This window comes from Anarhichas minor, unplaced genomic scaffold (assembly GCF_050575085.1).
Source record: "Anarhichas minor isolate MPS153535 unplaced genomic scaffold, ASM5057508v1 ptg000031l, whole genome shotgun sequence".
NCBI lineage: Eukaryota > Metazoa > Chordata > Actinopteri > Perciformes > Anarhichadidae > Anarhichas > Anarhichas minor.
Window position 1 is genome coordinate 1026152 of NW_027466477.1, and position 12787 is coordinate 1038938.

At 44.1% G+C, this 12787-nt stretch overlaps 1 protein-coding gene across 1 annotated transcript in view; it reads right to left on the bottom strand.

Moving 5' to 3' along the window:
- Positions 1-12787, bottom strand: part of ankrd50 (ankyrin repeat domain 50) — a 31399-nt gene that overhangs the window by 8121 nt on the left and 10491 nt on the right. Inside the window, exon 2 of the mRNA XM_076105236.1 lies at positions 11103-11335. Within this exon, the coding sequence (XP_075961351.1) occupies positions 11103-11335 (233 nt within the window). The remainder of the gene's footprint in view (positions 1-11102; positions 11336-12787) is intronic.

The following is a 12787-nucleotide window of genomic DNA, read 5'->3' on the forward strand; positions in this document are numbered from 1 at the left end:
CAACGTCAAGCATTAAAGATCACTGTACAGCCTATCGTGCAATCATCAGAGGATTTCTCTCTCTTTGTTTCATGGCAGGCTTTTAATGCTCCTTTGTTTAGTTTAAAAGGCCAAACTAGCTGGTGTACATGCATCTTCTTCTGAGGCTAATGCACAATCACAAGTGCCTCAGTCGACAAAGACGCATCGTATCAAATTTGCATTTACAATTCATGTTTAAAGGCAGACATATGGTGCCTGGTATGATGCCCTGCCTATAGTGTGTGACTCTCTGAGGTCACTGACTGGTCCTCCTACTCCTTCTGGACCCGGTCCTTCTTTGGACATTCTGGGTTTGCTCCAGTTAGGACAGGAAAGCAACTGGCTGAGAGAGCGGGGGAAGAGGCCATTAACGGGGGGAAATCAAGAACAAAAAGAAAAACGGTTTTTCACTCCAGTAAAGTGTGGCATTTAATATTTTGTCTGGATGTTGATTTGTTCTATTCACAGAAGGGCTAAGAAACACATTGTGTGTGCATTTCAGTCCAATCCTTGAGATGTTACTCGATCATGAATATTTTCTCAGGGGAACAAAAGAGAAATGCTTCTGTGCTGTAGTTCATGATAAACAGTCTCTCCAACATTCCACGGTCGCTGACACACCAATTATGAAGATACAGTGACTGGGAAAGCTGGAGGAGGAGGAGACAGACGTTTGACTGCAGCCAGCATGAAGAAAACAACTATTATTCATTTCTGTAGGCAAGAAGTAAAAGAATAGAACAAGCAAGAGCCTCCAGTCAGAACACATGAACAAAAGACATCTTTCAGTTGCTGTATCTGGAAGATGACCTACAATTTCCACTTAAGTCATCAGCAGACATCACTTCATAAGGCCTGGATGTCCGCGGTGAAGTCACGACATTATTACCGGCCCACTCCTGCAGATAAAGCACTAAAAGAGCCACAGGGGGAAAGTCATCCGACCTGCATTTGATGACTGTGGTGTAAAAGGAACTACTGTCAAGTACTACACAAGAACACAATAACTTTCATTGGCTACAAGTGTGTAAAAGCCTTCCAAGAACCACTTCCTTTCTTTCCAAAAACACAACAGCCATGATGGTCTAGGTTTTGCACGCTTACAAGTGGGCTATACAAACTGTAGCTGAGTATTGTGTGTGTTCAGGCTATTAATATGTGTGTGTGTGAGAGACGATGGTTAAAAGCTGAACAAAAGCGACTGCTAAACAAGCAACAAATGACACATTCATCGGGGTGAGGGATGCAGCTCCCGAGTACAGGCCTCTGAGCCAGCTGCCGCTCGTTACAGAACTGGAAACCAGTCACAAGAGACAGAGCCCCGCGTACAAAAGAGCGACTGTTTGCCTCCGAGATTCATTTTTCAGATGACAAACGAGGCAGCGTGTGTGCATGTGCGCTGAGAAATCAAGAGGTCGGAGCTCATCAACCGGGCTTTCTTCGAGACGGCAGCATCTCCGATTAGGCGCGTTCTTTACGAGACACCATCTTAGGTCATCTGATCCATAAAGAAAACAGAAACCCAAGACGTGCTGCTCTCTCCTCGGGCTCTCCAGTAAACCCAGCGCTCGACAAACGTCTGTTCGACAGCTGCAGCGTTCCGGGCTCCAAAAAACATGAGAGCGCCAACCTCCTAAACACAAGTATGTGGATGAGAGTCAGCTCCAACGGTCTGGAAACAAAACTGCTGCTATTTAATCCAGAAAAAATACTGTTCCCCGTTTGATTATCTCTCATTTCTACTCTAACAGCCGAATGGAGATAACACTTTCCAGTTTATCTCGGATAAATGTGGCTCACTCACAAGAGAGAAGAGACAAAGCCAGGCACTGAGGAGCTGCAAATTATTCAAATATGCAAAGATAAGCGTCGCAACCGTTGAAATTAGCAGCTGCGTTCTGTGTGTACTGTATATTTCCTGCCATGCTAAACGACCACCAGGCGAGACACTGAAATGATTACACTTTAACAATTTATTCATGTTGCGCTAGAGGCAGAGCACATGAAAACGCTCCTGCCTCAACACGCCTCCTGCTACATTTCCAACGGGATGTGAAAAGCGTTTCCAGTCAAACCTGTTGTGGTGAAACTGAACAGTGTTGATGGGTGGGGGGGTCAAACAGGAATACATTTAAACCAGCCTCGTTCAAGTGTGGAATATGCAACACTGCCGGCTTCATATATCCGTTAGAGTGACTTTCACTTTTACGTTAACGTTCCTCACGGCTTCATTGGGAACATGACAGAATGAGCTGCATGCTGGCGCAGTATTTCTCACCTCGAGACAGAGAGAGGTGAGGCCAAAGAGTCACGACAGCGAGGGAGGAGAGTGCTTTCTGTTCTCTGTCGGGCTGCACCGCTGATGGATGCTCGGGGTGGCTTATGACAGTGGAACTACTGATACTTTTTCACATCGCTTCGATCACCTAGTGTTATTTATAGCGAACCCTGCTGCGCGTTTGCTCAATGCACAGGCATTGAATGACGGGGCGATATATATTGGGACTCCTGCTTTATTACCATTTGCTCAAATGCTTTATGTGAAGAGTTTTGCTCAATGTTCATTCATGCCAACTGCAGAGTATTATTATATGGTCAGATTATTTTTTAAGAGGGGTTTTTACCTCCTTTGCGACAGGCTGATCTGATATGAGAAGATTGGTCTCTCCAACGCCTTCAAACTTTCAGTGTTTCCTAGTTTAGTGCACAAGAGATGATGTCTTGACCATAAATGTAATCTCTCTCTCTCTCTGCATGGCTGTGCTTTGTGATAAACCCATCAAACTACCTGCGCAAAGAATAAAACATCAATCATGTGATCGTCCATGCACAACACACCAGAAATTATGACTTTTTTTTTTTTTTTTTTTTTTAAACAACCAAAAGACTGTACACAGACTTTTGAATGACAGGAGCTCATTAAGACGATGACAAGAGACTGAGTCATGAGGCTGTGCACCTGGTCACATGTGTGTGCCTTCGCTCACTCTATCCCAGAGCGGATATCTCTCCAAGAGAGCTGGAACTATATATCATGGAGCTTCTTGCAGCTGCACAGATGACTGGAAATTTCATCCATGGGAAGAGATTCCAAAAGAGAACTGAAATAACAAGAGTGTTGAGCCAGAAATACACAGATCAAACAGGACCAACAGCACATAACTAGCAAGAACTTCATTCAAACTGTCCATTCCCCAAATTCTGTAATCGTGGAAAAACTAGGGCGTGTACAGCCAATAACCACTCTTTAAAATATGACTCATGGTCCCAAGTAACATAAAACGTGTTCTATTTAAAAAACACCTGCGTGTCAACCTAAAATAAACAATTTGTTTATGAAGACACGCAGCGGCGGTCAGCCCCTGTAGTGCTCGGAGTTCCCTGCTCCACACAATATCACATTTCTTCACTCGCTGCCCTGTTTCTGTTCATCATTACACTAGCTGACCTCTAAGTGGCCTCATTTAGTCCCATCGGCACATGTTTCCGTTCACCTGCACTGGGAACTACTAAGTCAAGCATGTCCGTCAAACAAGCCATTATCTGCTACCAACACACGGTTGCCAGGAAGGTCTGGAACCATTTTGAAGGATTTCACAGGGAAACGATCAGACGATTGGGGGATCGGGTACTTGCAAAGTCATGCTTGGCATGCGGGTCAAGAGGCAGTGTGGTATAAAAAAAAATTAAAACAACTTTAAAAAGGAATTTACCCCTGCGGTAACACCAGCCAATAACGTGCCAGGAATGCAGCGGCATTTATTCAAGTTAAATCAAGACTGAATTAAAACACCCTTCAATTAAAACTAACAAGTCGTGCTCTGTACTACGGCCTTGAAAGAAATCTAAAATCTCAAGTCTATAAAAGTGTGGCAGGGGCATGCCACATACCAAAGGGCATCACCTCGAGAGGGAAGAGGCCAGGCGGTTCGTCGGCCATGTTCAGAGTCATGTTACTGCAGGGGAGCACCCAAGGTGTTAGAGATACAGACACGGTAGACCTGTAATTTGCCCGGCTGTCAGACTGCACGGCGGTAAATTACAGTATTCAGCGAGGATTATGGTCTTCGGCTCATCCAAAGTGAGGCTCGACATGCAGCCTCACAGACGACAACCCATACATGAGTGCGGACATAAATCAGCTTGTCTGCGTAAGCCAATTTTAAGAAAGGGGGAGTAAAATAATTAAATATTGAGTCCTTGCTCTCGTTGCCCAGGCATCGAGACGCAGAGACGATCAATACCGAAAAACACTAACAAAAGAGGACAGGGGGGTTTATTATGTTATAAACAAAAGGCATTTGTTGAACGCGCTCTTTGGCAATTTTGTCTCTCTGATGAAGGCCGCAGCAAAAGCCAAAGCGTGTTGGAATTGGTTTGAAAGTATTAAATAAAGGCCTTTTAATTTTCAGTTCAAAGAATGCCTCGAAGCTTTCAGTCCTGGAAATTGTTCTTGGCATCTACTCCCTCGTAAAACTTTTACAGCCATTTTATTTTCATAGCTCAGTCACAAATTCATCTGTTGCATTCGTACAGCTAAAGCGTCCCATCGTGTCAATGATGCTGCAAAATGTCATTTACTGGGGCGTCGGTGAGCAGAGCCATCTTTGTCTGTCTTCGGGGAGCGTTCCAAAGCCCAGAAGAAATAAACCGTCCTCGCTGCTTTACGAGCGCGTTTGGGTCGTCAGTCGGCCAGAAGATCCCGCGGCCTCCAGTGAGGTCTCGCATTTGACCGAAAAGAAAGTATACAACAACAACAAGACACACATCCAGGGAGATGTTGAGAGTTTTGTTGCCCTTTTTCTGCAGGGGAACGACCGTACCCTGTGTCAGGTTCGCCCGCAGGCCTCGGGACAGAGGGCTGCTCAGAGAGGTGGAGGAGGGTTGAGCATACTTTTCAAACAGAGCTGCTCTTTTCATTTGTGATCGCTGGTGGTAAATCAGGTCTGTCTCTCGGCGGGCTGGGTAAAGAAAGACCCATTCACGGCGGGCAGAGTGGAGGTGGAAGATGTGGTTCAAGTGCCAGGGTGGGCTTTCCCTCCCTCCAACGAGACGCAAATACAGGAAACAAAAACACAGGCCCACCCCGGAGTCACAGCTTTTCCTGAAAGTCTAGCTTTTATTATACAATAGCTGTGGAATTTGCAATTACTTATCTACTGTATATACTGTGAGGTACGGAAGAAGACCTGCTCAATACTTGTGGGTAAAAGAAAACCCAACCTCATGTGTCATCTTAGGAAGGGAATGAGTAAACCCGCTTAAAAATGGCTCACAAGACGAGCGTCTTCTTGAAGTGGCCACCACGCGCTCCTGTGACATTCCTCAGACTGAGCCAAGAATATAACGTCTTAATTACAGCTGTGATTCATAACTAACGGGGGCTTTTATGTGTGGTTTAGTGTGTGTGTGTGTGTGTGTGTGTGTGTGTGTGGCTGTTTTCCAAGTTTCTTGTCGGCACACACACCAACGCCTGCCAAGTGCCCCCCCGTGACCAAGTGGAAGAACAGAGTAAAATTGAAAAAGGATGAAAAATAATATTGTGTTTTATGATAGTCGAAATCAATCTAATTGAAGTGGCTGTAACACTGCAGAGCAGGAATGTGGTTGTTTAAGAGGAGCTATTATCTTTCCCGGCTGCAGCAGCACACTGATACTATATTATTAGAACTACTGGCAATGCAGTCGACAGATCCGTGCCTTCTCCATCCTTCCTCATCCCTCGCTCATGCTGGCTGTTCTCTCAAAATCCTAAGCACAGCACAGTTTTGTTCTGTGTTTCCTTTAAACTCGGCTGTATCATCATCATCTACCTCCTCATGTATTCACCGATAAGTCACGGAGCGAGGAGAGGCTCACGCTGGTTATCTCAGATCTTAACACATGACTCTTTACCTCTATAGGGCTGCGTTCTGATAGTTTGTAGAATAGCCACATTGAATAAAAGATAAAGAATCTTCATCTTGTATCTTCTCTAGGTAGTTTATATTAAGCTGCTATGATAGTAAAACAATGAAGAGATGGGAGGAAATGAGAGGAGAGAGGGGAGTGACGTCCCCTGCCAGAATCTTTGAGGTTTAGTTCTTAAATATTAAGTTACTTGGAACTTTTGCCACTTTATTAAAACCTGGATCAGTTCAGCGAGGGAGTACGATTTGATACATTGATTCAATACAGGATTCAGATTTAATAAAAAGCTGTCAATCCCAAAGCCTCCCTCTGTATTTAACCTATGTCTTTATATTAGCAGCACCTTTGTCACAGTTATATAGTCAGTCAGCTTATTTCTGCTTTAAGGCTAAAATCTAAAAGGAATAGAGAAGTTTACTTTTGCTAAGAGTAAATATCAATATCATACTAATATCAGAGTTGAATGTGTGTGGACTTACTGGGCAGTAATGTGCTACAAACATGCACCAACCAAAGTCCATCTTCTCTCTAATCAAAGAAGTATTCATGAGTATATGCTGACTCTTTGATATACTCTCATGTTGTTACTGCAGTACTGCCTGCTACCACCAGGACAGCACCTACACATGCTTAACTACTTGAGAAACAGTGACTTTGACAAGCACGCACCATAAACAATATTGGGCAGGTGGTAGCCATTACAGTCCAGTGATGCCTCCACACCATAAAAGGATCACACACTAGGATGGAGCAAACGCTGAGGGGATCACGATTCGGACGACTGTGTGTATTTTAGTGGGACTAGAAGCAAAGGGATTTGGTTCTGTTGGGAGCCCGCTTCATAATATACTGAATGAGGCCAATCTAGAATTTGAAAAAGTTATCGGAGCATTTCTGACATACGTTCTGTACATTTCTGAAATATCATCACCTTTATCAGTCGTGTGAGGACATTTTTGAGGTAGAAGCTGTGAAAAAAAAATACACGTCTGAGAGGCTGCTTCTATTTAAACCCCCACACACACCCACACACCCCCCTGCCCGTCTCCCACCTCCACCCGGCCCTCTCTTTCCCCTTCCCCTTGCTCTCCCTTCTGCCGGAGGCCTTGTTAAATTGGCACAGATTCTACCCCGGCTCCAAACCAAAATCGCTGCCTAAGTGTTTCCACTCCGCTACCCCTGCTGTGGCCTTACAGTAGCACAGCACAGCAAAGGCAAGCTCCTCTCCATAAGTCTGCCGTCACTCGGGGCGTAAAGAAGTAGCACAGCTACAGATCCACTCCGATGTTAGTTCGCCGCGGTGTTCCTTCACATCTCAAGTCGGCATTTTTTTTTTGTCCATTTCAAAAGATACCACATGAAGACCGTAATCAAAACTGCGAGTCAGCCGGCAGGATCCTCCATATTCCTGTACTCCTCCTCACAAACAGAACGCTCTTTGTTTGTGGGGCTTTAGCCGAGCGGATGCGAGCGCGGCTTTCTGCTGCTGAAGTCAGAAATGACTCCTTCTTCCTGCTCGGTCTCGGAGGTGTTGAAAACTTCCCAAAGCACATTCCACTCTGAGACAGACACGAGGAATAACAGTTGAGCAAGGAAAGAGGAATTCAGAGCGTTGCTCATGGGGGGAAACGGCATCTCTTATAGTGTGTGTCAGATAGTGTGTGTCAGACTCAAGTGAATTAAACTAAAATCGAAGCCAGCTAAAATCTCTTCAGTTCCAGTCTTCAGAAGGATCCCAAATTCTTTCAGAAATACTAAAAACCATCAGAGCAGACTTCTGGTCCAGCAATCTCTCTGCAAAGCGACCCCTCTGGTTAAAGGTCATTCCTCAAGCTCCATCAACACTACATACACACAACCACAGCGCTCCCATCACCGCAGACCAGAGCATACTGGGAAACCCACACCAAACAGGCCGCTCATATAAAATAGGAGTTGGCTCTGCACGGAGCGTGAAAGTGGAGTCTTTTGGCAGGTCACTGCCATCTCTGACTCATCAACAATACGGAGGGTATTTTTAGGGGGACAGTTGGCTTCAATTTGATACTCTACAGCCCTTTGGTCTATTTTAGGACTAGTGCTGCCGGAATAAGGAGTATTCGCACTGCTGTATTCATAATAAGGCGCCCAAGCTAATGGAGGACGCGGTAAGTGGGTGAACGTGTTTTTCCTGCATGTCTACATCCGTCTATGTGTGAGGGAGGAAGGAAAAAAAAGAAGCAAGTCTCGCAGAAGAATCGCCAGAGTTGAACTAAAGGCGGAAGACTGAAGCTAGACAAAACAAAGAGGCCGCTAAAAGCCTCAGCCAAGGACAGAGGCCGAGACTCGTTGGAGGTCTGTAGGAGCATCTTAAAGCACAAACCCAATGGAACGCATGCAGAACAGCAACATCACATATGTCCTCCACTCCCTGTTAAATGTGTGACTTTGGTTCTGTTCCTCTGTTCAAACGGAGACTCGTCTTTTAAATCAAACTGCTGGGCGATTGGAATGAGAAGCCCGACCACAGCTGGGCCGCCATTCAAAGAGGGAGTGAAAAAGGGGGATGAGAGCCAGTCCAAAGAGAAAGAAAGAAGGAAAAGAAAAGAGATAACTGCTGTTTATCAGATTGTTCCAAGATGAAATTCCCTTCAAACCGTATCAGACACAAAAAAGAACAGACAGCTCATCAGCGAGCAACATCTGGAGAGAAAAGGCAAACAGGCAATCACAGAACTCCCTGAGATACTCAGGTATATATATACATATACACACACATATTCCCCTGGTGGCTCCACTGTCAACTTTATGTGCAAATGCAAATAGAATCAGCCGATGTAATTCTATGGTTGGGGCGAGACACGGCAGACAGCGCACACATACACACGCACACACACACACACACGCACACACACGCGCACAAGCAGAAAATACGATTTAATGCAAATTGCTGCTGAAAGGAAATCAAATATAAAACTTCGTCTCCGTCTGTGTTGTCTGTGGGCTCAAATTTTTTTGGAAATGCTGTGAGGATACTTTACGCTACACTCCGATACCAATCCACAATCTAATCTAGCACAGGCACCTACGAAGACGCTTTGATGTTGGAGGAGAGAGTGGGTGGGCACGTCTCTGCGATTATGAAGTGGGCAGCTTGCATCACAGCTGGTTTGTGGAATTAGACGCACGAAACCCACAGAAGACTGAAAGAGAGTTCTGGTGTCCTAAAACCCGACTGTCAACACTGATCAGATCTAAACTACGCTTCCACCCGTCGGACGCCCACACTGCAGATTTCACTTAGTCCCAAACACTGCAGCCGGTCATTGACGACCTACTTTCAGTGAAGTTGTGAACACATGCCAATCATTCCAATGAGAGACAGGTGCTCTGATAATGAAAACACACTGAACTACATCATGAAATAGACACAATGAAAAGACAAAAGACAGCCATGTTGAAGGTGGATTCCAGTCTGGACTTAACTGGACCAAACGCAGTTTGAACCGACTCCTCAGAGCTGCAGTCTCTCCATTTGTGTGTTTAATCTGATTACATTTATTCTATGGTTAAAATGAAAAAATGGCAATTCACAGCATTGCAAACCATAACAATGTGATCGTCTAAGAATATACAAAAGTAGATATGTTTAAGGATATAACACCCAACTTAGAATCAATATTTTTGCATGCTCGCTTGGTTTATGTGTCGATATATGTATAAGGGCTGTACGTCCGTAATTAATATGGCAATTAGTTTCTTGATTCATTGCTTTGATACCAACATTGGATATTGGGGTGACACTGACCCAAATAGCAGGATTGAGTATTGGTGACAAAGGAGCCGATCCATTCATTTAGCTTCTATATGGACATACGATACACTATCCTGGAATCTAATTCCTGTTTAAGTTCTGAACCATTTGTTGCTGCTTTAAAAATTGTAATAATTCCTGTTCATTTTGGGAGATTTTTACTGGTACAATTTATCATTTTAATAAATAAGAAGTTGTTACATTTTGTTGTAGTCAGTTCCCTTACACATGAAAGACTGATCCCATCCACTGCCACACAGTGAGATCAAACAGCTTATTGATTAAACACTGGTCTCGGATCAGCAGTCGGTGTGGGCCGATACCCAAAGCCCAGATATCAGGACTGAAGACGATGGATCGGTGCGTCCCCATCAATCGTTTCAGCTGTTAAAATGTAGCCCTTTGAATGTCTGATTTGTGGACATTTCAATACACTTCCTAACATGAGACAAATATAAAACTAGATCATACCGGTTCCTCATTGGCTGCTCTATACAGCACACACAACACGAGCAAAGCCAACAAGAAGAAGCCCAAGTCTCTCTTTACCTCATGTGCAAATGACAAATTACAGGCCAGGATATTAAGGGAACATTAATACCATTACTGTGACATTTTATGACACCATTAAAGCTGTAAAAGAAGGAAGAACAACATGTAGCTCTTTCAGCCTTGAACCTGACTTCATGCATCTCCCGAGTGGGGAGGAGCACACAAACGACCGCTCAGACTGCTGGGATTTATTACGCAACGGTTTTAAGATGCGAGCCGAGGGCACCAGGAGCTCCCACATTCAGTGGATTTTGAAAAGGTAACACACACACACAAACACACACACAGCAGCGCGAGTCTGCGGAGGAGACTTCCTCCCACACACTCCGGTTCTTGATTAATGTTATGCCAGCTCATCACCAGCGTGGAGGCTGCTGGCCTGACAGGGAGATAATAGCAGCTGGTTTGGTGCGGTGTCATAGGACGTGAAGGAAGCGCTGCAACCCTCACAAAGGTCTGCAGCGGTGACCCTAATCTCTTTAGGCATGTCGCGATGGTAAAAAGCTTTTTGCATCGGTGCTGTTAAAACGTCTGGGACAGAAAAAGGAACGACGCCGCCGGCTCCGTATGTAACCGCATTCTGAGGTGAAATGAATCACATCAACACTGCCACTGAGCGGAGACAAACATGGAGCTGTCCCGACGTGTGCAGATATTGTCTCATCCATCAAACTGCTCCACTGACTTGTGAGTAACGGTATCACAATTATTGTGACAGTGATGTATTGATGCAACATGACATCAATTATGTGGATATCACTTAGAGGAGTGTGACCTTTATTGACCAACAGTGTAGTTAATGAATGAGAGAAGCCGGACTGTTTACCTGTGAAGAGCTTAGTGATGGCCTTATTCTGCCGCCGGGCGGAGCAGATGAGCAGCAGCCAGGGAGGCAGGAACTCGTGGTGACTGGCCAGGAGCTCGGCGATGGTCCTGGGGGAGCCGACGGAGGACCTCTGCTCCCCCTCGCCCAGCTGACAGCCTTCGTCGATGGAGTCCACCAGCAGGAAGAGAGACTGCTGAGGAGGCTTAACACTCAGCAGAGGCAAGAGGACGCATCTGAGGACAGAAGGAGAAGAGAAAGAAAGTTGTCATGTTTTTGTTAAACATTACTGAGAGACGGTTCTTGTCTGAAGGCTGAATATAATCTGCAGTCAAAGCATGTTAGAATTTCTAAACAAACTTGTCGGATAAGCATTTTCTTGTAAACGTTGCGATAGTAAACTACTGTAAAGCCGTTGGATTTCCTGCTTACGATGCTAACTAGCATTAGGCTACTGTTTGCCATTAATATCAGTGCTAAGTATTGGCAAGAATCTAGTCTTAATTAGCATGTCAAGCCAACAAATGCAAGGCTTCTGCTTAAGTTACATAGTAATTTAAGGTGTGATAAAGCCTCAAAAGCAGCAAACTTGTTTTTAAACTCAAAATTATTGCAGTAAATGTCAACTTTGCTATTGAAATTATGTGTTTTCACACCGTATGCTCCCCTACAAGCTGCACAAAATGAGCTTGAGGGAAAGTTGTTAAAATGAGCTCTGTGCTATACGATTGTCTTTGTATTTTTGAATGCGATTGTATTTGACTTTAAGTTCTTTTTTTGTCCACAAGCTCTACAACATGAACATATAATTCATATTCGTTTATATTAAGGAGAGACAAAGAGGACATGAGGAGGAAAGGAAGATCTTCAAATCATTTATTTTTTTATATTCTGTTTAATTAGCAAAACATGCTTTTATGTTATTATTCATATCGTTTTTATATTATTATAATATCACTATTTTATATTATAATAGTATTCCAAGTCACATTCATCATTGTATTTGTACACATAACATTTACTTCATGAAGCGTGTTTTCAAATGGACGTAAATGTTTTCTTGCACTTTATTTACATGTTGAGAACAATATGTTGTACAAATGTATTAATAAAGAAAACATTATGTAAAGGTCTGGTTTGTTGTAATTCATTCGTGCAACATTGTTTCAATGTATCAAAATGAACTAAAACTCAATCCCCGTCAGATTACGGGTGAGTCGGCGCTTAGTCCCGATTGAAAGTCTGGCGTCAGTGAGCGCTTTCAATTTCATTTCAAGTTTGGGCAGCAACGTAGATTCACTACTTAATCTGAGAGATGCTATATTACTGTGGATCAGTTGCTATCTGAGGAGTAACACTGCCACTGCAGGAGGCGTACCATCCTCAGTTCATCAGTCTCAATTGGTAGAGAGTGTCTCCATCCAACCACAGATTGCATCCATTAACAGGCCCACTGCCAGTGATTTGAGTTTGTAAAAACCATCCAGAGCAGAGAGTCATTTATAATTCAGTGGGCTTTTTTGTTTGACAAAGAACTCTGCCGAGAGCTAAATGTTCAGAGATTATATTAAAGACGTGGAGAGAAATGTGTTCCGGGACAACTTAACAATGGGAGATTTCGTCCGAGTCAAAGCTCGCCACATCTCCCTGCAACATGAACATTAATGTTTGAATGTGAACATCCATTA